General features: G+C 33.0%; 1 protein-coding gene across 50 annotated transcripts in view; it reads left to right on the forward strand.

The window, feature by feature from the left end:
- TBC1D5 (TBC1 domain family member 5) overlaps positions 1 to 18,368 on the forward strand; it is a 599,895-nt gene that overhangs the window by 355,554 nt on the left and 225,973 nt on the right. For all 50 annotated transcript variants that reach the window (XM_054482838.2, XM_054482837.2, XM_063662139.1 and 47 more), the window contains 4 exons: positions 7,216 to 7,318; positions 14,593 to 14,681; positions 16,545 to 16,595; positions 16,683 to 16,752. In XM_054482838.2, the coding sequence (XP_054338813.1) occupies positions 7,216 to 7,318; positions 14,593 to 14,681; positions 16,545 to 16,595; positions 16,683 to 16,752 (313 nt within the window). The remainder of the gene's footprint in view (positions 1 to 7,215; positions 7,319 to 14,592; positions 14,682 to 16,544; positions 16,596 to 16,682; positions 16,753 to 18,368) is intronic.

Here is an 18,368-nt window from a genome sequence, read left to right on the forward strand (position 1 = left end):
GTTGTTCTCCATCCCTCACTTTTCAGTTCACTTCCACACACTGCAGTCATATGAGACCATATCCAAATGGCAAATAGGATACTCTAGTTGTCATAAACTACTTTTGTTACAGAATTAGTAGCCATTCTATCATGTATAGGTCTTTGTATAATCAAATGTCTGCAGTAAGTATCCATGAGCCAAATGTAATAGAAATCAATAAGATTTTTAAAAATTATATGAATTGTACTTCAGGATAGCTAAAAATTGATGAAGGATTTTTTTTTCATTATGTCTATGTCTTAGATAATAAAGGAAGAAAAAATATGATAGAATTATAGTTTTACCATTTTATGACTTCTAATGAATTAATAGATTTAGGCAGTGATCATTAACAGTTGGTATCATCACAGAAAGTGGGATACATTAATGTTAGGTGCCTCCTGATGGAAGTACACAACACCAACTTATCACTGCATTGAAATCACCCCAAGTTTAAAACAACAGAATTTATTTTGTTGTTGAATCTACAACTTGAGCAGGGCTCAGTAGGATGGCTCATCTCTGTTCCGCATGGTGTTGGCTGGGGTAGCTTGAAGTCCAGGGTCTGGAATCATCTGAAGGTTTGCTCACTCACCTGTCTGGTTGTTGAAGCTGGCTCTCAGGTGAGACCTCCTCTGGAGCTGTGGTGAGAACACCCGCAATGGCCTTTTCATATGGCTGCTTGGCTTCCTTACAGCATGGTGGTCTGGTTCTAAGAATGTGTCCAGAGAGAGCCAGACAGAAGCTGTGTTCCACCACCACTTTTGACACGTTTATTTTTTGAGAAACTGGTCACTAAGGCCAGCACATACTAAAAGGGAAGAAAGTCAGACTCTTTCATCTTTCTATGGGAGGAGTATCAAAGAATTTGCAAACATGTTCTCAAATTATGTCATCTATAGATGAGACAAGAAGAATCTTGTTGAAAACTTGAACCTGAATCTGTTAAAGTCTCTAGATCTAACTGCCAGTTTGTAGGAAATACAGGGGACAGGAGAATTGTTAAATAAGAAAATGGAGGCACAATACGTAAAATTCTGAATGTGGGAAGCTTCTACAGGATTAAAAATCTGGTTTCTTTAACAAATACATTGCAAGATAAAAAAGAGAAGAAGGACAAGTCTATAGATTAAAGGAATCTTAAGAGATATATCAACAAATTGCTGTGTACTGACAAATATTTCTTGGCTCTTGAACAAAGTGTTAAGAATTTTTAGACAGTCACAGAAATTTGAACATTTACTGGATATTTGATTAATAGATTATTATTTTTATTATTAGTAGTGTTACAATGGCACTATGGTATTTTTTTGTTTCTTTGTTTGTTTGTTTTGTTCTTTGAGACAGGGTCTGTCTCTCTTGCCTAGGCCGAAGTGCAGCGGCACAAACGCAACCCACTGCAGCCTCTACCTCCGAGGCTCAAGTGATCCTCCCACGTCAGCTTCCCAATTAGCTGGGACTACAGGTTTGTGCCATCATACCCAGCTAATTTACTTTTACTTTTTTTTTGTTTGTTTGTTTGTAAAGGCAGGGTCTCACTATGTTGCCCAAGCTGGTCTCAAACTCCTGGGCTCAAGCGATCCTCCTGCCTTGACCTTTCAAAGTGCTGGGATTATAGGTGTGAGCCTCTTCACCTGGCCTGTGGTTATGTTTTTAAAGAGTGCTTATCTTTTAGAGATACACATTGCAGTATTTATAGATACAATGATGTCTGGGATTAGCTTCAAAATAACGCAATATTGGGGAGGAATATATGTAAGACAAGAAATGATTAGTGATGAAGCTAGCTGATGGGTAGATTGGAGTTGAGTTTACTGTTCTCTTGTCTTTATTAAATGTTTGAATTTTCCATAATGAAAGATTTTTAAAATTTATAATGAAACCTATATTGCCTACCAATTTTGGTTTATTTCAAGATAGAAAACAAAACTTACACACCACGTGTTTGTGATGGCTCTTGTTGTTATTGTGTACGATGTAAAATTTGTTTAAATATGGTTTCTTCACACGTCTGAGACAGAAACTTCTATATTATAAATACTGATCAATTGAGTCTGAACTGAAATATGACTTTTACCCTAAAGTAAAGATTTAAGACTATTTTAGTCTAAATTCCATTATGGACTACTTAATCTTTGCTGTTCATCTCTATTTTTAGAGTTTCGCCCTCACCTATTTTACATCTCAATTTTTATTTTATGGACAAATGTAGAAAGAAAGACTTTCTGTTAATAATAAAATTTGTTTCCAGTTCCTACTTCGTGTGATTTTTTTCCTTTCTGTTTTATTTTCCTACCAGATATTTTGGTTTGAATAAATTATGAACCTCTACAGTTTTAATTCTAAATTTCTCTCTTTATTTTCATGAAACAGTAACATCATTGTTGATTTTTCAAAACCTGAATGATTGTTGCATCTAGTGTGGTTAGTATTCTGTGCTTTTAATTATGTTTCAAAAACAGATTTGCCTTTCCAATGATATTTGGGTTAGACTGATGTTCAAATTACTTTACCTAGCCTGAATCCACACCATCTAGCAAGGGGTAAATAAAACCTAGAAGTGTAATGAGTGGTAGGGAAGCTATTTTGAAACTTACAACATATCATCACAAACAGATTATTACTATTCTTAGAAATGCTACTCACTGTACTTCTCTCATATTTCTTATACCTATAAATGTAACATCTTCTGGATTGAATCCTGTTACTGTGACCATCAAGTATTTTTTGTAGGAAATACGTTATTGTCTAGGTATATTCATCAACCTTCAGAGCTAGGTTCTTAATGTAACTCTAAAGTCATGGAATTTTACCTAAATGCATTTCTCAGATTAATTTATAACTGATTAGGGAAGCAGTTGGAAAGTGCTGCTGTTCTGTTAACTACTGGGATACCTTGGCACAGGTATTATTTCTCTGTGCTTCTGTTTACTTGCCTGTTAATCTCTGAGTTGGACTGGATAATCTCCAAAGATTCAGCACAAAACTCTGATTTTCCGTTCTTTTTCCAACTTTTGAAATAGTTTTGAAAACCTTACTTCTTTTTCAGAGCTTTTCTATATCTTTCTACCTTATTTCTTTGATGCAATGGATTCTTCATCATTTAAAGAACAACTTATGGTTTTCTAAGGAAGAGAGTGCCATGAAACTTCACAAATTAGCCCTTCAGCATTGTAGAGCAGAATCATAGTTGGTGTGCTGTTTCATAGATATGCTATGTCTGCATAATACATATTTTCAGTTGATTTGGTATTTGCTAAAAGTAGACAATTTAAATTACTACTTGCAATTGAATTCTTTTAGATCTGTAGTTTTTAATCTTGAAAGTGGTTGGTATGCATTTAAATGAAACCAGGAATTGGTATACAGTGTGTTAAAAGAAAAACTTCAGCTGAATTAAATTTAATGGAGTTTAATTGAGCAATGAACGATTTGTGAATCGGGCAGCCTTCTGAGTCAGAGTAGGCTCAGAGACGCCAGCACAGCCACATGGTGGAAGATTTATAGACAGAAAAAGGAAAGTGACATACAGATAACAGAAGTGAGGTACAGAAACAGCTAGATTGGTTACAGGTTGGTGTTTGCCTTATTTGAACATGGGTTGAACAGTTGGCTACATTTGATTGGCCAAAACTCGATGATTGGCAGACGTGTAAGCTGTGGTCTGTTTACACCTCCACTTGTTATAGTTCACGATGTAGAGAGAAACCTTTAGGCCGAACTTAAAATATGTAAGGAGGCAGCTTCAGCCTAAAGTTGACTTAACAGGTATACTTTACATTTTTAGTTTTTAGGTATAAAATTATTTATAGTTTATGGATACTCTTTGCAAAGTTAATGTAGTAGTTTTTAGTACTTTCTTTCATAATCAATTTTAGATTGTAACAGCTACACAGAATTTGGTTGAGCCAGTGTGCGTAGAAAATTTCCAAAGAATAGGTGAGGAAGGGGACATGCAAAATTATTGTCAGGTGATCCAGATTTTTGGGAATGAAGCCTACTCAAAGACAGAGTTAAATTTATGTTATATAATGAGAAGGAGAGAAAATTGCACCTCTCAAAAGTATTATTCTATTCTTAACTTAATGGCTAAGTTTCCCAAGATATTTCTCTATACCAGGTTATTTTATTAACTACTTACCTATCTTTTATCCTGATTAATTTGGGATATTTGATTTTTAAGGGCTTTAGCAACTTTCTTTTGTTTCAAAATGACATTTTAAAAGTTTTTGTGTTTCTTGCCTACTTCAGTGCATTTGACATCATTCTGCAGTTTCTTTGGCTTCTCTGACATATGCTTACTCTTCAGGTTAATTTTTCTCTTCTTTAGAAGTTAATTGTGCCACCCCTATTTGAACTCTGATGCCTGGATAGGGACTGCCTGGGAGATCATCACATTAAGCTTTATGCAAATATGTGAAGCGACCTTGCTCAGATCCTTAGGTTGTTTACTGGCCCCCCCAAAAGAGGCTTCCTTGCTGCCTCAGAAAAGGTAAACAAACAAACAAACAAACAAAAACAAAAAACCAAACCTGTCTGGGCAGTTGCAAAAGGGAGTTGTAAGCAAAAGTCAAATGAACAGATGAATGTAAAATGGACCTTAATTTATTTAAAAAATTAGGACCAGAAAAAAAGATGCTTCACAGATCTCTAGCATAATTCACCAAAAACCTAGCTCGGACTAGAAAGTTATAACTGTCCAAGGCACCAACAAAGTAGCAGAGTGAAGCATAAAATAGCTGAGGTCTCCAGAAATGGGAGGCAGTAAACCATTATAATATGATGTAAAACATAAAACAGCCACTATTGCTCTTAAAAGACTCATTAAGGAATATTTTTCTGTTTCAATAATGCTCTATGCCTTCATGCTCTAGGTCATCTTCCTCTCTACTCTCTCAACATTTTCTCTCATTTCTTAGTTCCAAAGCCACCTGATTTGCAATCTCATTACCTAAAGTATCATTACTCAAATACTGTTATAATAATGGCCTCTTATTCCTGAATATCTGCTACTTGTCAGGCACTGTTCTTGGTGTTCTCACATGATTGCATCTTGATCACAAGATCAGTATTGTTATCCCTACTTAATAGATGAGGCAGTTAAGCAATCATTCACTCAGGGTTGCGTAACTAGAAATTATGCAACATGAATTTGAACACAGGCTTTTCTACTTGGGTTTGGGACTTTTAAATTTCACTTTATTATAATGCACTCTTTTTTTTTTTTTTTTTTTTTTTTTAGTTTTAAAAGATCATTTTATTCATTAGCAAAACAAATGACAATGATAACAAAACAAGAAAACCCACCACCACTGCCCTATAGCCAGCAAACAAGAAACTCCGTATCTGTTTTACACTGTTTTAAATCTAATGTTTTCTCACACTTCTCTGACTGGTAAAATCAATGTTATGTGATGATTTATCAGACTTCTCTCCTCCACCCTGTCTCCTAATTGCACATATCCATTGTGAAAGGAGCCCTGTGAAGGTTGCTGGATATATGTCTTCAAAGATCACTCATTATTTATTTTTGTATTCAATTGAAGTTTTAAACTTTTTCTTATCTGAAGGATGTATAAATCTCATGAGAATGCAGCTCATTCCAAGAACATAAATTCCTACATCTTTGTGGCAGATATCACATGTAACCCTTTGTATCAATTAACTGAACAAATCCTTAAGAGATCCAGGCCATCTTGGTGGCCTGAGTTTGCATTCAAAAGCAGAGGAATCATGTGGTAGGATCATTTTCTGTACCTCAGTCTCAACCCAGAAACATTTTTCACTGAAGTTATCAATAACTTCCCAAATTGCTAAATCCAGTGGACATTTTAGTCATTTTCTGTGACCTCTCAATGGTTACCTACACCCTTTCTTTGAAAATTTTTTCTCTGTCTTCATAATACCACTCTTTTTTGAATCCTTCCTTGTCTTCTGACTGCTCTTTCCCAGTCTCCTTTGATGGTGTCTCCTTTTCTTACCAGCCAATAACTGGAGCTACAGACTGAGTCCTGGGCCCCTTTCTGGTTCAATTCATACTCTTCCTCTAGGCATTTTCATCTATATCATGGTTTAAATACTAGCTCTATATAGATAAATCCCAAATTTCAATTTCAGATTCACCCAGAGACCAGACCACATATTCAAAAATCTATTCTAAAATTCATTTGAATGTACCATTGGCATCTCAAACATAATCTTTATAATGCACTCTTATGTCCTTTCTATGCTACTCTTTCAGGTTTATTCCTCCATAGAGTTAAATTAAAATACTGTTTTCTTTATCACTTCCTTATTCAAAAATATACATTTACTACGCTGTGTTTCCATAGTTGGAAATTCAGCATTCAAAGTTCTTTCCAGCCTTGCTCCACCTTTTCTTCTATCCCACTGTCCTGCCCCCAGCAGGCAGTATTTCATGGAATTGTCTTTTCCTTCTGATTAATAATTACCATGTTATGCTGCACTCTTGAAATACACATTGCCTTCTGCGCCTTCATATCTTTCTTTCTGTTTTGATTACCTTTTCCACTGATGTTCCATGTTCCTCCTCTCCTAAAAATTATTGTTCAAACTCTCTGTGATTAAACCCAGTTGACTACTAATACTAGATGACATTCCCTCAGCCCTTATACATTCATTGTGTATTGTGTTGCTGTGGGTTTTCTCTTTGGGTTCTCACAGTTGTGGTGTTTTACTGCATTATAAAGAAATATTTAGAAGTCTATATTTTAATCAGATGAAAAGCTGATAGGGTGGTTATATATAATAACTGAAGTGTCGGTATTTTACACCAAGGAAAAAGAATGACAATCTTTTTTTGAAAAAAATTAGTACTTTTACAAAATCACATTCTTATCCTAAAAACCAATGGGCTAAAACAAAGCAACTCCCATCTGCAGACAGGTAGAATATAATTCAAAAGCTATCATATTCACATACGTATGAAGTATATGAAGCATGTGAAAAAATTTGAAATGTGAATATGTTGAAGGAAGTAATTTACCTCTGGGATGTAATTATTTCCCCTTGCCTCACTCCTTTTTCAGTCCCCACCAAAGGCATAAGTTACATGGCAAGCACAGGCTTGTTCTAAAACCTGAAGCAGCCCTTGGCACATCTTTGAGATGAGAATTTGAGAGTGATTCTTGAAACTGTGTTAGTCAGTTTCAATCTTGTATTTTCTTTTTCCAGGTTTCCTGAAATGCAGTTTTTCCAACAAGAAAATGTGAGAAAAATTCTTACAGATGTTCTTTTCTGTTATGCCAGAGAAAACGAGCAGTTGCTTTATAAACAGGTAATGAAAATATCTTACAGGTGGCATCCATTGACTCAAAATTTTCTATACAGCTTGACAAATGATAGAGCAATAATGTAGCCTTTATTGTATCCAAAGTTGTGTCATAATGCTAAAGCAATCAGAGAGTTGCTTGTCAGCTGCATGGTGAGAAGGGTAAGCTCATTGAAGCGCATATGCTTCTTCCTCATTATAAGACATTCCACCAAATTGTCTTCTGTAAGGTGTTCAATCTTTTCTTTCAACTTCTGGAAGTTTGTTTATAAACACCATCTTTGAAGGCAATCTAGTAATAAAATTTCAGAGTTGTATGTACAAATATTATTTTTAAGTATAGCGTTATAAATATATGACATGTCATGTAAAAAATAATCAAGTATCCTATTACCTTTTAAAACTTATCGGTAATAGAACTTCAGAAAGTTTCTTTAAATTTTTTGAAATGTGTGTTTAATTCCTTTGTGATCCTGTTATTTGACTCGTCTCATTACTAAAGCAAAGAAGATTATTGAGTTGTTTTATTTTATTGAAATGTAAATTATTTAATATATAGAGATGTATTTACATTTTTTATTTAAGTTTATGGTGTTCTAATAAAAATACACACAGTTGGGTATTTTTATGTATTTCTCCAAATGCAAATTAAGTGAGAATTCAAGCTAAATTCTTAAAATCTCTAATAATCAAAAGTTATAATGTATACCTAATTCAGGACCACTGAACTTAAATTTAATATAACAGAAAACACTTAATGGTAAAAGCAGTGTATTTAATTTGAAATAAACTAGATTTAAGGATAGTAAAACATGTCAGACTACAAATATACTAAATCATACATTTTTAATTATTGTATTTACATAGAATACCCAAGGGAACTAATTTTATCTTATTTTTAACAGTAGTAATATTTTTCTGTATTAATTAACTGCTGACAATAGCTTATTAGAATTGGAAATGAAAAATATATTGCATTTATAAGGGCAACCAAAAGCTTTAACAAGTCTAGAAAAAAATTAACAATAAAGATACAAAAGCTATATGAAGAAACTATAGGCCAGGTGCAGTGGCTTACACCTATAATCCCAGAACTTTGTAAGGCCGAGGCAGGGTGATTGGCTGAACCCAGGAGTTTGAGACCAGGCTGGGCAACATGGTGAAACCCCGTCTCTACAAAAGTACCACAAAATTAGCTGGGCATGGTGGTGCACACGTATAGTCTCAGCTACTTGGGAGACTGAGGTGGGAGGATCTCTTGAGACCAGGAGTTTGAGGCTGCAGTAAGCTGTGATTGATTCACTGCACTCTAGCCTGGGCGAAAGAGTGAGATCCTGTCTCAAAAAAAAAAAAAAAAAAAGTTATTCAAGGATATAAAGCAAGAATCGAATAAATAGAAAAATAGCATGTTTTTGGATGAGAAGACTTTAAGTAAAAATACTACTTCTTTATGTTTAAATGAATTATCATTCCAGTGATAACCTGAGTAAGATATGTGTTTTTTTTTAAAAAACTGGATACAGTTATTTTAAATTTAGTGCCTAAAAATGTTATACTTATTTTAACAGAGATATTATAATTTAGGGATTAAAAGCACCGAGTGTAGACGCAAATTCCTTTGTTTGAATCTCACCTCTGTCATTTACTAACTTCACAATCTTAGACAATTTACTTAACTTTTTTAATCTTTAGTTTTGTATCTGTAAGATGAGGGTAATAATAGTAATTACTTTATAGAGTTAACATTTGGTGCCAAGAAATGGTTCATGTTGGTAGTTGTGGTTGTTTTTATTATCATCATCATTATAATAATTATTAAATGTGTTGGAATTACCATAGAATTTGTGGGAAAGGGATAATGGCAAATATAGATATTAAAACTTCTATAAAGATTCTGTGATCAAACTAATGTGACAGTATTATGTGAATTGACCATTGTTCAGTGAAACAGTCTAGAAACAGGTTCAGTTATATATGGGATCTGAATATGGTAAAATAGAGAAAAGGATATTGACTTGCTATATGTGGATTTCCATCTGGAAAAACCATTAAATTATACATATATTGGAGAATAAATTCCAGATGGTGTAAAAATACAAATATGAAAACTTAAAAGTATATAAAAATACTAGAAGAAGATTTAGGAGAAATTTTTTTGTAATCTCAGACTAGGAAGGGCCCTCGCAAGCAAGGTAGACTCATCTACAAGTCAGATAAAAAGTCGAAAGACTAAAAACAAACCAAAAAGGAGACTGAGGGAAAATAAATCTATTAGTGTAGAATTCTTTTGGAAGCAAATAGCAGAAGACCCATTTAAAATGGCTTAAACTGTAAGGAGATTGTTAACACACTTCACATGAAGTCTGGGAATAAATGGTTCTGCTGCATTAGTTCATTAGCTTAAAATCTTTATCACAGATTCCAGGATTTTGTTTTTCTGCTCTCTTTTCATTATGTTGGCTTTCGTTGTGAACCTTATCTCTTTGTTATTTCCTCTTTTCCTTTAAATACTTGAAAATACCCCGTAGTAAAAGACTTGATGATAGTGAATCAAATCGGGATAAAGTTATCCCAAATTGCACATCTGTTTTCCATGTTTTTTTAGAGAAAGAAAAAATAGATTAAGGAAGTCTTATAATAATGGAAACAAGTTCTATGGACAAGGAACAAAAACATAATAACTTTGCACTCCATCTACCATTTGTGATGTATGTGGCCCACTGCATTTGTATGGAAGACTACACAGGAATATGGAAGATCAGGTTCTTGATCCATTTAGACAAAAATCTATCAATTACTGAATAAGAAAGTATTATTAACTTACTCCTGGGTGTCATTTTAAAATGTTTAATTACTCCCTATACATGTTTAAAATCCTATAGATTTTTTACAGAAAAATAATACCTTGCTGTAGAAGGACTGAATATTTACCCAGATCAAATTTAAGAAAAAACCTTAAGTTTCATCACAAGCTGTTAAAGCTATTATTTTGTACTAGGTGACACCCCGTTTAACATCGACCATATTGTTAATAGTTATGGGATTTTATTGAATTAATGAGACTGTTATCATGTAGTAGAATGTCTTGCTGAGTTAATTGAAATTGCAGAGATTATATAAATGGTATTAATGAACTTTGACTGCCTGATGCCTTAGCTTTAATAAAGACTGCTTGGTGGGCTAAATGAACACAGGCAGATAAAAGAACAGGTTCAATTTTGTGAACCTACAGGCTGTTGATGAAGAAAACTTTGTTACCTTTATTTTCAACGGGCATGAGTGTGGAGTGCAGTGACTACTAACAATCTAGCAGGGATAAAGGCTTTTAAGCAGGCAGAAATGCTGACAATATAGGTGGAAGCAAAATATGCATTTTGGGAACCAGAAGCATACTATCAATACATTATTTTCTATTATGTTTTGTCAAATTTATAGCATATCGAATTCATGATTATTATTTCTGGTATTTCTCTTTTCTTTTAAAAATGTCTATGTAATTGCCATTTGTAATTATTAAACAGGTTTTACTAGTCTAGAATTGATAGCAAAACCAAAAATCTCTTTTAGGTATTTGAAAAAAAATCCCTAGTTTAGATGAAAGTCAAAACTGAGCTTGTAAAATAGTTTGAATGGTATTCAAAAGACTCTTAATTTCCATTCTGCCAAGAACACCTTTATTTATTGATTTGAAATATGATTTAATGCTATTCTTTTTTCATATTTTAGGTTAGCTTTTTTCACTATGTGGATATATTAAGTGGTAGATATTGCATTCATTCAGTCAATATGTAGTGACTTCTTTGTGCTGGGCCTGTGGTAGGATCTGGATGTGTATACACACACACACACACACACACACACACAGTCACAGATTTACAGTGTCCATTCTTACCTGCAGTACAGTACAGTACAGTAGTTCACCCTTACCTGCAGTTTCACTTTCTGTGGTTTCAGTTACCTGTGGCCAACCATCATTCAAAAACAGTTGAGTGTGGTACAATAAGATATTTTGAGAGACAGAGAGAGAGAGAAACCACAATCACATAATATTGTTACGCTATATTGTTATAATTGTTCTATTCTTATTAATTGTTGTTAATCTTAATGTGCCTAATTTATAATCTTTAATTTAAATCATAATTTTAATACCTTTGTCATACAGGTGTATGTATAAAAACAGCATGGTGTGTGTAGTTTTCAGTACTATTTACAGTTTTAGACATCTACTGGGAGGTCTTAGAATATATCTCCTGCACATAATGAGGGACTACTGTATAGTCATTTCTGTGCTCATTTTATTATTTTATTCCTTTCTCTCTAGACCACAAGCTCCATCAAAGTTAGGAACTTGCCCACTTCATTCACTTTTGTGTCCACAGCAAATATAGGCATTTAATAGTTTTTGCAATATGTGAATGATTAATGGAGAATCTAGACAGAGTGGTGTCACAGAAACTAGAAGGAAGAGAACATTTAAAGTTGGAAAGATCCATTTAGACAAGAACTCTTATTAAACTAGCCATAACTTGTTATAAAATATATTTTGGGGAAAAAGCACTATTTCTTTCAAAAGGGCATCCCACTGACAGCAAAGAAGGAAAACTTCATGATAAACTTAGTAAGAACTATGCAGTTCTGCAAATTTTTGGATTGGAAAATCTGATGTTCTTAAAATACTCTCAAGTTAATTTCAATGCAATGCCAATAACAATTGTAATGTTTTGTTTACCATTTTATGTAACCTACATGATAATGACATAGCCTGGAATAAAAAAATAAAATCATCAAGATAAATTTGAAAAAAAAGGAGCAGAAAATAGGAAATATTAGAATATTTTAAAGGTCGAATCTTTATAATGGTACAGTTATTGTTAATAGTATACAAACCAATGTATTTCACAGTGAAAGCCTGGAAAAAATGTAAGCTAAATATTTATTTTTTATTAAAGATGGCATTTCAGAACTCTGGGGAGAAGATGGGTTATTCAACTTATTGAATAGATTGAATTTATTGAAGATGGAATGATTAATCAGTAAATTGGTGTAATTCTTTTGGAGAAAAACATACTTATTTTCGTGGCAAAAATTAAACTTGTATCAGTTAAGCGAAGAATTAACTGAAAAAAAAAAAAAGGAAACTATTCTTTCCTAATCTCAATATGAGGAAGGTCTTTATAGGCATGAAAGCAAAATAGAAACCATGAAGAATGATTTATTGTATTGACTAAAGTGTATAATGTCAGTATGATATATCATACAAATCAAAAGTAAAACTAATGATAAGCATGGTAAAATGTTTGTAACAAAAATTACAAAGGGTTAATACCTTTCATTGGTATAGAACTATTAGACATCACCAAGGAAAGGAAACATTTCATGAGGAGAAAAAGGGCACTTTATTAAGTAAAAACGGTCAATAAAATTTTGGGGTTCAATCTTGCTAGCATTTAAATAAACTATAAAAATTTAACTGTGAAACTTGACCAAATTTTTTTAAAACACTCTGAATATAGGTGAAGATGTGTGAGAGAGTGATTTTTATATTCTTCACTGAGGGAATTCTTTCTGGAGACAGCTTAATGGTATACATCCTGTCAGACTTTAACACATATTTTTACCCCTTTACCCTGAAATTCTACTTCCAAGGACTTTAATCCTGGAGAAATCCTCAGAAATAGGCAAAAAAAGATCACAAGCATATCTATTGAGTTTTAAATTTATTTCTTAACTTTTGGTTTTTGTCTGGCCTCCCTCTCCCCCTTTATCATTTTCTTATTTGGTTTTTGCTTTTCCATACTTTTCTATTAATACAATACTTATTTATTATTTTAATGATTAAAATTATGGCACTTTCTTTTTGGAGTAACTTGAGACTATTCCAAGGGAGTAAACCCTTCATGATTTTTAAAGCAGAGTTAGTAATGCTTACTGTCATTTTTCTAGGTGTCTAACATGTTATCTGAAAGATTTTTTTCAAGGTTTGTTTAATAAGAAGATGGTTACCTATAAAGATTGAAATGATATGTGGTCATTTGTCCTAAATCACAAGTAAATTGTCAATGAATCATAAATTGTTTTGTAAAAATATAACTAAATCTTTTTCATTCAAAGCTAGTGATAACTTATACATGAAGTCTGAAAAAATTAACTTGCATATTATCTTTATGATAACAATTGGCTTTCTAAGAATAGTACAGTACTACTAGACTGTGCAGAGGACTATGTGACTCTGTTCATCCATTATAGGAAGCCTTCTCTAATTCTACCAGCAAAATATTTATCTCCTCTCTGCTTTCATATTTTATTTTTATTTCCTCTAAAAGTGGTGTTTTGTCTTGTCTTTTTATAAAAGAGCATCCCTAGTTACTAAGCAAAAGGAAAGTAGTAATTTGCTCACTTTAAGAGACAGGAAAGATTATAATCTATTTTAACTTGCTGAAATGTTTTTTGATGCTTAAGGGAGAAAGAAATCTCAATTAGCAAAGGTAGCATAATGTGGAATACCGTATGTCACCACAATAATGGATCAGTAATGGATTTTTATAGTACCCTTTTAAGGACAGCTTAGTAACTAATATTATACCTTTTTGTTTCTATTCCTGTTTTTGGTGAAAACCAATATAAGGAGGAAAATCGTATTGGTGAAATCATTAAATAAATTGAAATTAATCTTAGAGTTTAAGTAGACAGGAAAAAATTACGGTAGTTTTCTGATTAAACATGTTAAATCCTATTTTAACAAGTTTATTTTCTGTCATACCTTCTTAAGGTTGTTTCTTTTATTATCCAACATTTTAGCTAGCTGACTTCAGCACTTCCTAAATCTACAGACATCCTAATTTTGAGCCATTATATAATGAAAACATTGGATGTAATTTCCTTAGGTCTACAGTTCTTAGTTGCCCTTCTTACTGCAGATCTTAACACTGTAGCTCATGATTATAATTTGCATAAATGAAATTCATATTTATGAGTATAGATCTTGAAGCAACTGACAGGTGCAAGGTTATCTACCATGCCAATTTATTGTTTGTCGTGTCATTTAAAAGAGAACTGCTTTCCATGTTTTAAAGAAGAATACCTGCTGTGGTTGAATTAGAATCAAATTCTGAACGTAGATAAAAATCTCATCTTGTAGCTTTCCATTTTTATGTGTTTCTATATAATATGGAAATTTTGCTAGTGGGAATTGGTTTGAAGAAGCATTTAACTGAGTTTATACTGTCCACTAATGGACTCTGAGTATCCATCTCTTTCATTTTTCTGGGTCTTTATTTCAGGGCATGCACGAGCTGTTAGCACCTATAGTCTTTGTCCTTCACTGTGACCACCAAGCTTTTCTACATGCCAGTGAGTCTGCACAGCCCAGGCAAGTTTTTTTTTTTAATATGAGCGCCATTTGTTTTTTAGCCCCCACAGTAACCTTTGTTTTTGAAACCTCAAAATCTTTTAAATGGAAGGTACTTACAAACTGTACAAGTTATAAACATTTGATTATGTTTCATGTGGTTAATTGTTAATTCTACTTAATAGTTGTTAGGCCAGTTTAGCTATGGGGCAAATTTAGAATCATAAATGTCTTTGGAATTCTTGATTCTGTATCAAAGGAAGACATGTAAGTAATGGATCAAGAATGGAAAATTTTTGTTGTAATCACGAAAGTGCTAATGATTGATATTATCCATATATATCATCCTCTAATGATCCATTTTTTACTCCAAGCTGAATAAGACTTTATATATGAGATTATCTCTCCTCATCAGGTTTGACTCAGCTTAATTCATAAGGGAGCAGAGAACCACAAAGAACCTCAGTCTGTAAATAAACAAAATTGCTTCTCATATTTTTTAGATATATTCATTAGTTCTTTCCTGCAAATAACTTTTGTAATTGGATTCAACTTAGGCTAATTGTTAGAATTCATTTTTCTAACTTAAGATACCCTAACTTTGGGGCCTTCAGAAAATCATTTTGGAAATGGAGGGCTCTGGGACTGTCAGGTTGTGTCCAGGAGTATTCATCAGGCCAGCCCATCTATATGCAGTAAACAGAAAACTTGCAGATAACATTTCACATATCTGATTATAAGATCTTTATTAATCAAATATAGCCATCCATTTTGCTGAGCATGTATTCAGGCCTTTGTTAAATTAACTTTTGTCTACTAGATTATAGATTAGTATTTTCAAGTTTCCTTGAAGCTTTGCTAATTTTGCTGAGTTTTTTTTTTTATCTTGACAAGAGTATAACCATATATAACTTGCTTTCACTTCAGTTATTCTAAAATATAAACATGAAGTTAGTATTAGGATCCTGTTGTAATGCCTTTTTTTTTTTAATTTTATTTTTTGAGACGGAGTCTTGCCCTGTCGCCAGGCTGGAGTGCAGCAGTGCTCTCGGCTCACTGCAACCTCTGCCTTGCGGATTCAAGTGATTCTCCTGCCTCAGACTCCTGAGTAGCTGGGATTACAGGCATGTGCCACCATGCCCGGCTAAGTTTTTGCGTTTTTAGTAGAGATGGGGTTTCACCATGTTGGCCAGGATGGTCTTGATCTCTTGACCTCGTGATCTACCCACCTTGGCCTCCCAAAGTGTTGGGATTACAGGTGTGAGCCACCATGCTCAGCCTGCCATTTTTTTTTAACATGTGAGTGTATTCTTCAGACAGCAGCTCTTTAAAAAATGTGCATGTAGAATATAATTTACAAAAAAATATAGGTGATTGAAAATAGCTTTTAAATGTATTGGACCTGCTTCTTCAGCTGATTCAGTCTGTTAAAACATAAAATAAATGCTTAAGAGGTGTTGTCACTGATAAATTGATGTTAAAAGGAAAATAAATCCAGTTAAAGAAAATAAATCAATGTTTTGATATTGCATATTTGACCGGTAACTACCTTTTTGTTCTTTTGTACAACAAGTGATAGATTGTGGATTAATTGATTATTCTAGATGAATCATAGTCAAGGAATATATTGTCACATTCTGTATTTATTGGAATAATTAGATAGTTCATGTGGCATAGAGGCATAGACAAGGCAGCTAATTTGTTTTTGATCTTTATAGAAAGAAAGCATATCATTTGTTAATGGCATTGCTCTTTTCATTAAAAAAGACTAATTTTTTTCGTTTGCACATTATATGAAAGTTGTCTTATATAGAATACGGCAAACTCTGCCTCTTTAATTATTCAAAAATTACTCATTTTGATTGCTTGTATTTCTTTTTTAAGTGAGGAAATGAAAACTCTCTTGAACCCTGAGTATCTGGAACATGATGCCTAGTAAGTACAAAAACTTTCTTTGTTTTTTTTTTTATACCATCATTATTTTAATGAAAGTTACATAGCATTATGTTATTTTATTTTTAGTGCAGTGTTCTCACAACTTATGGAAACTGCTGAACCTTGGTTTTCAACTTTTGAGCATGATGGTCAGAAGGTAAATCTTATAGTACAGATCTTTTCAGTATATGCGATGGAGAAGATGCTTTCAATAAATAACAACATGTAACCAAAGAATAGTATATAGCCTTTATTATTGCTATAACCAAAATGAAATTACCTATGGAATAAGATTGAGCCTGGGGATCTAAGTATATTTCTAATCATATTGGCAGATAGACAAAGGCAATGTAAAAATTTCATATAAATACATTTTATATGTGTGTATATTAATCAAGCAACGTAAGTGCTTCATTACAAAATTATTATAATCTTTCTCTTGCTACCCTAGTTGGTATACACATTATTACTGAAGTGCATAGGTAAAATCTGTATCAAATAGGTTGTTTTGCTTTTACCAGTGCATTGCTATTGAATTCATACATTTAGCATCAATATCCCTTACTCTTCCTCTTCCTCTTATTCTTATTTTTAACTATATTTTAAATTTTTATATAATTCATATAGCATAACTTGTACCTATTAAACTTTTAATGGTTTTTAGTATATTTATAGGGTTAGCAGGCAAACATCCCTGCTATCTAATTCCAAAACATTTTTTTAATCACCCAAAAAGAAAACTGCATGTCCATTAACAGTCACTCTCTATTTCCCTGTTCCTACAGGCCCTGGCATCACTAATATACTTTCTGTCTCTATGGACTTGCTGATTCTGGATATTTCATATAAGTGGAATCATATAATATACTGCCATTTGTGACTGACTCCTTTCACTTAGCATAGTGTTTTCAGTGTTCATTCATATTGTGGCATGTACCAGTATTTCTTTTTATGCCTGAATAATATTGCATTATATAGATATACCACATTTTGTTTATCCATACATCAATCGATGGACATTAGGGTAATTTTCACTTTTGGCTATCATGAATAACTTTGAACATTTATATACAAGCTTTGTATGAACATGTGTTCACTTCTCTTGTTATATACCTAGAAGAGGAATTGCTGAGTTAACTATATTTTCAAACTAACTTTCATGCTATCTTAGTGATCATTATGGTTGTCTCATTATATTACACAATATTGGAAAAATCACAAATGCTTCTGGCAATGGATACTGTTAAAGAATTTGGCATATTATTTCCAGTATGGTTTATTTCCTTTATATTGGTATAATTAATTGCTTTCTGGTTAGAAACCATTATTACTCAGTCACTTCATTCCATCTCTTAAAAAATGAAATAGGTAATCGATGTTTTTCATGCCTTTGGCCAGCTCAGAGGTTGGCATCCTACTGCCTGTAGGTCAAATTTGTCCTACCATCTGTTTTTATACATCTTATGAGTTAAGAATGGTTTTTAACATTTTTAAATGGTTAGAAAACTGTCAAAAGAAGAATAGTATTTTGTAACATGTGAAAAGAATATGAAATTTAAGTTTCCATGCCCTTAAATAAAATGTTTTGGAACACAGTCATTCCTATTTGTTTACTTATTGTCCGTGGCTGCATGATCATTACAGTGGCAGAGTTGCAGCACAGACTGTATGACTCGTAAAGCCTAAAATATTTACTCTCTGGCTCTTTACAGGGAAAGTTTGCTGACCCCTACACTAGGTGATAAAGTATTTCTTCATATACCAACATGTTAT

Source organism: Pongo pygmaeus, chromosome 2, assembly GCF_028885625.2.
Source record: "Pongo pygmaeus isolate AG05252 chromosome 2, NHGRI_mPonPyg2-v2.0_pri, whole genome shotgun sequence".
NCBI lineage: Eukaryota > Metazoa > Chordata > Mammalia > Primates > Hominidae > Pongo > Pongo pygmaeus.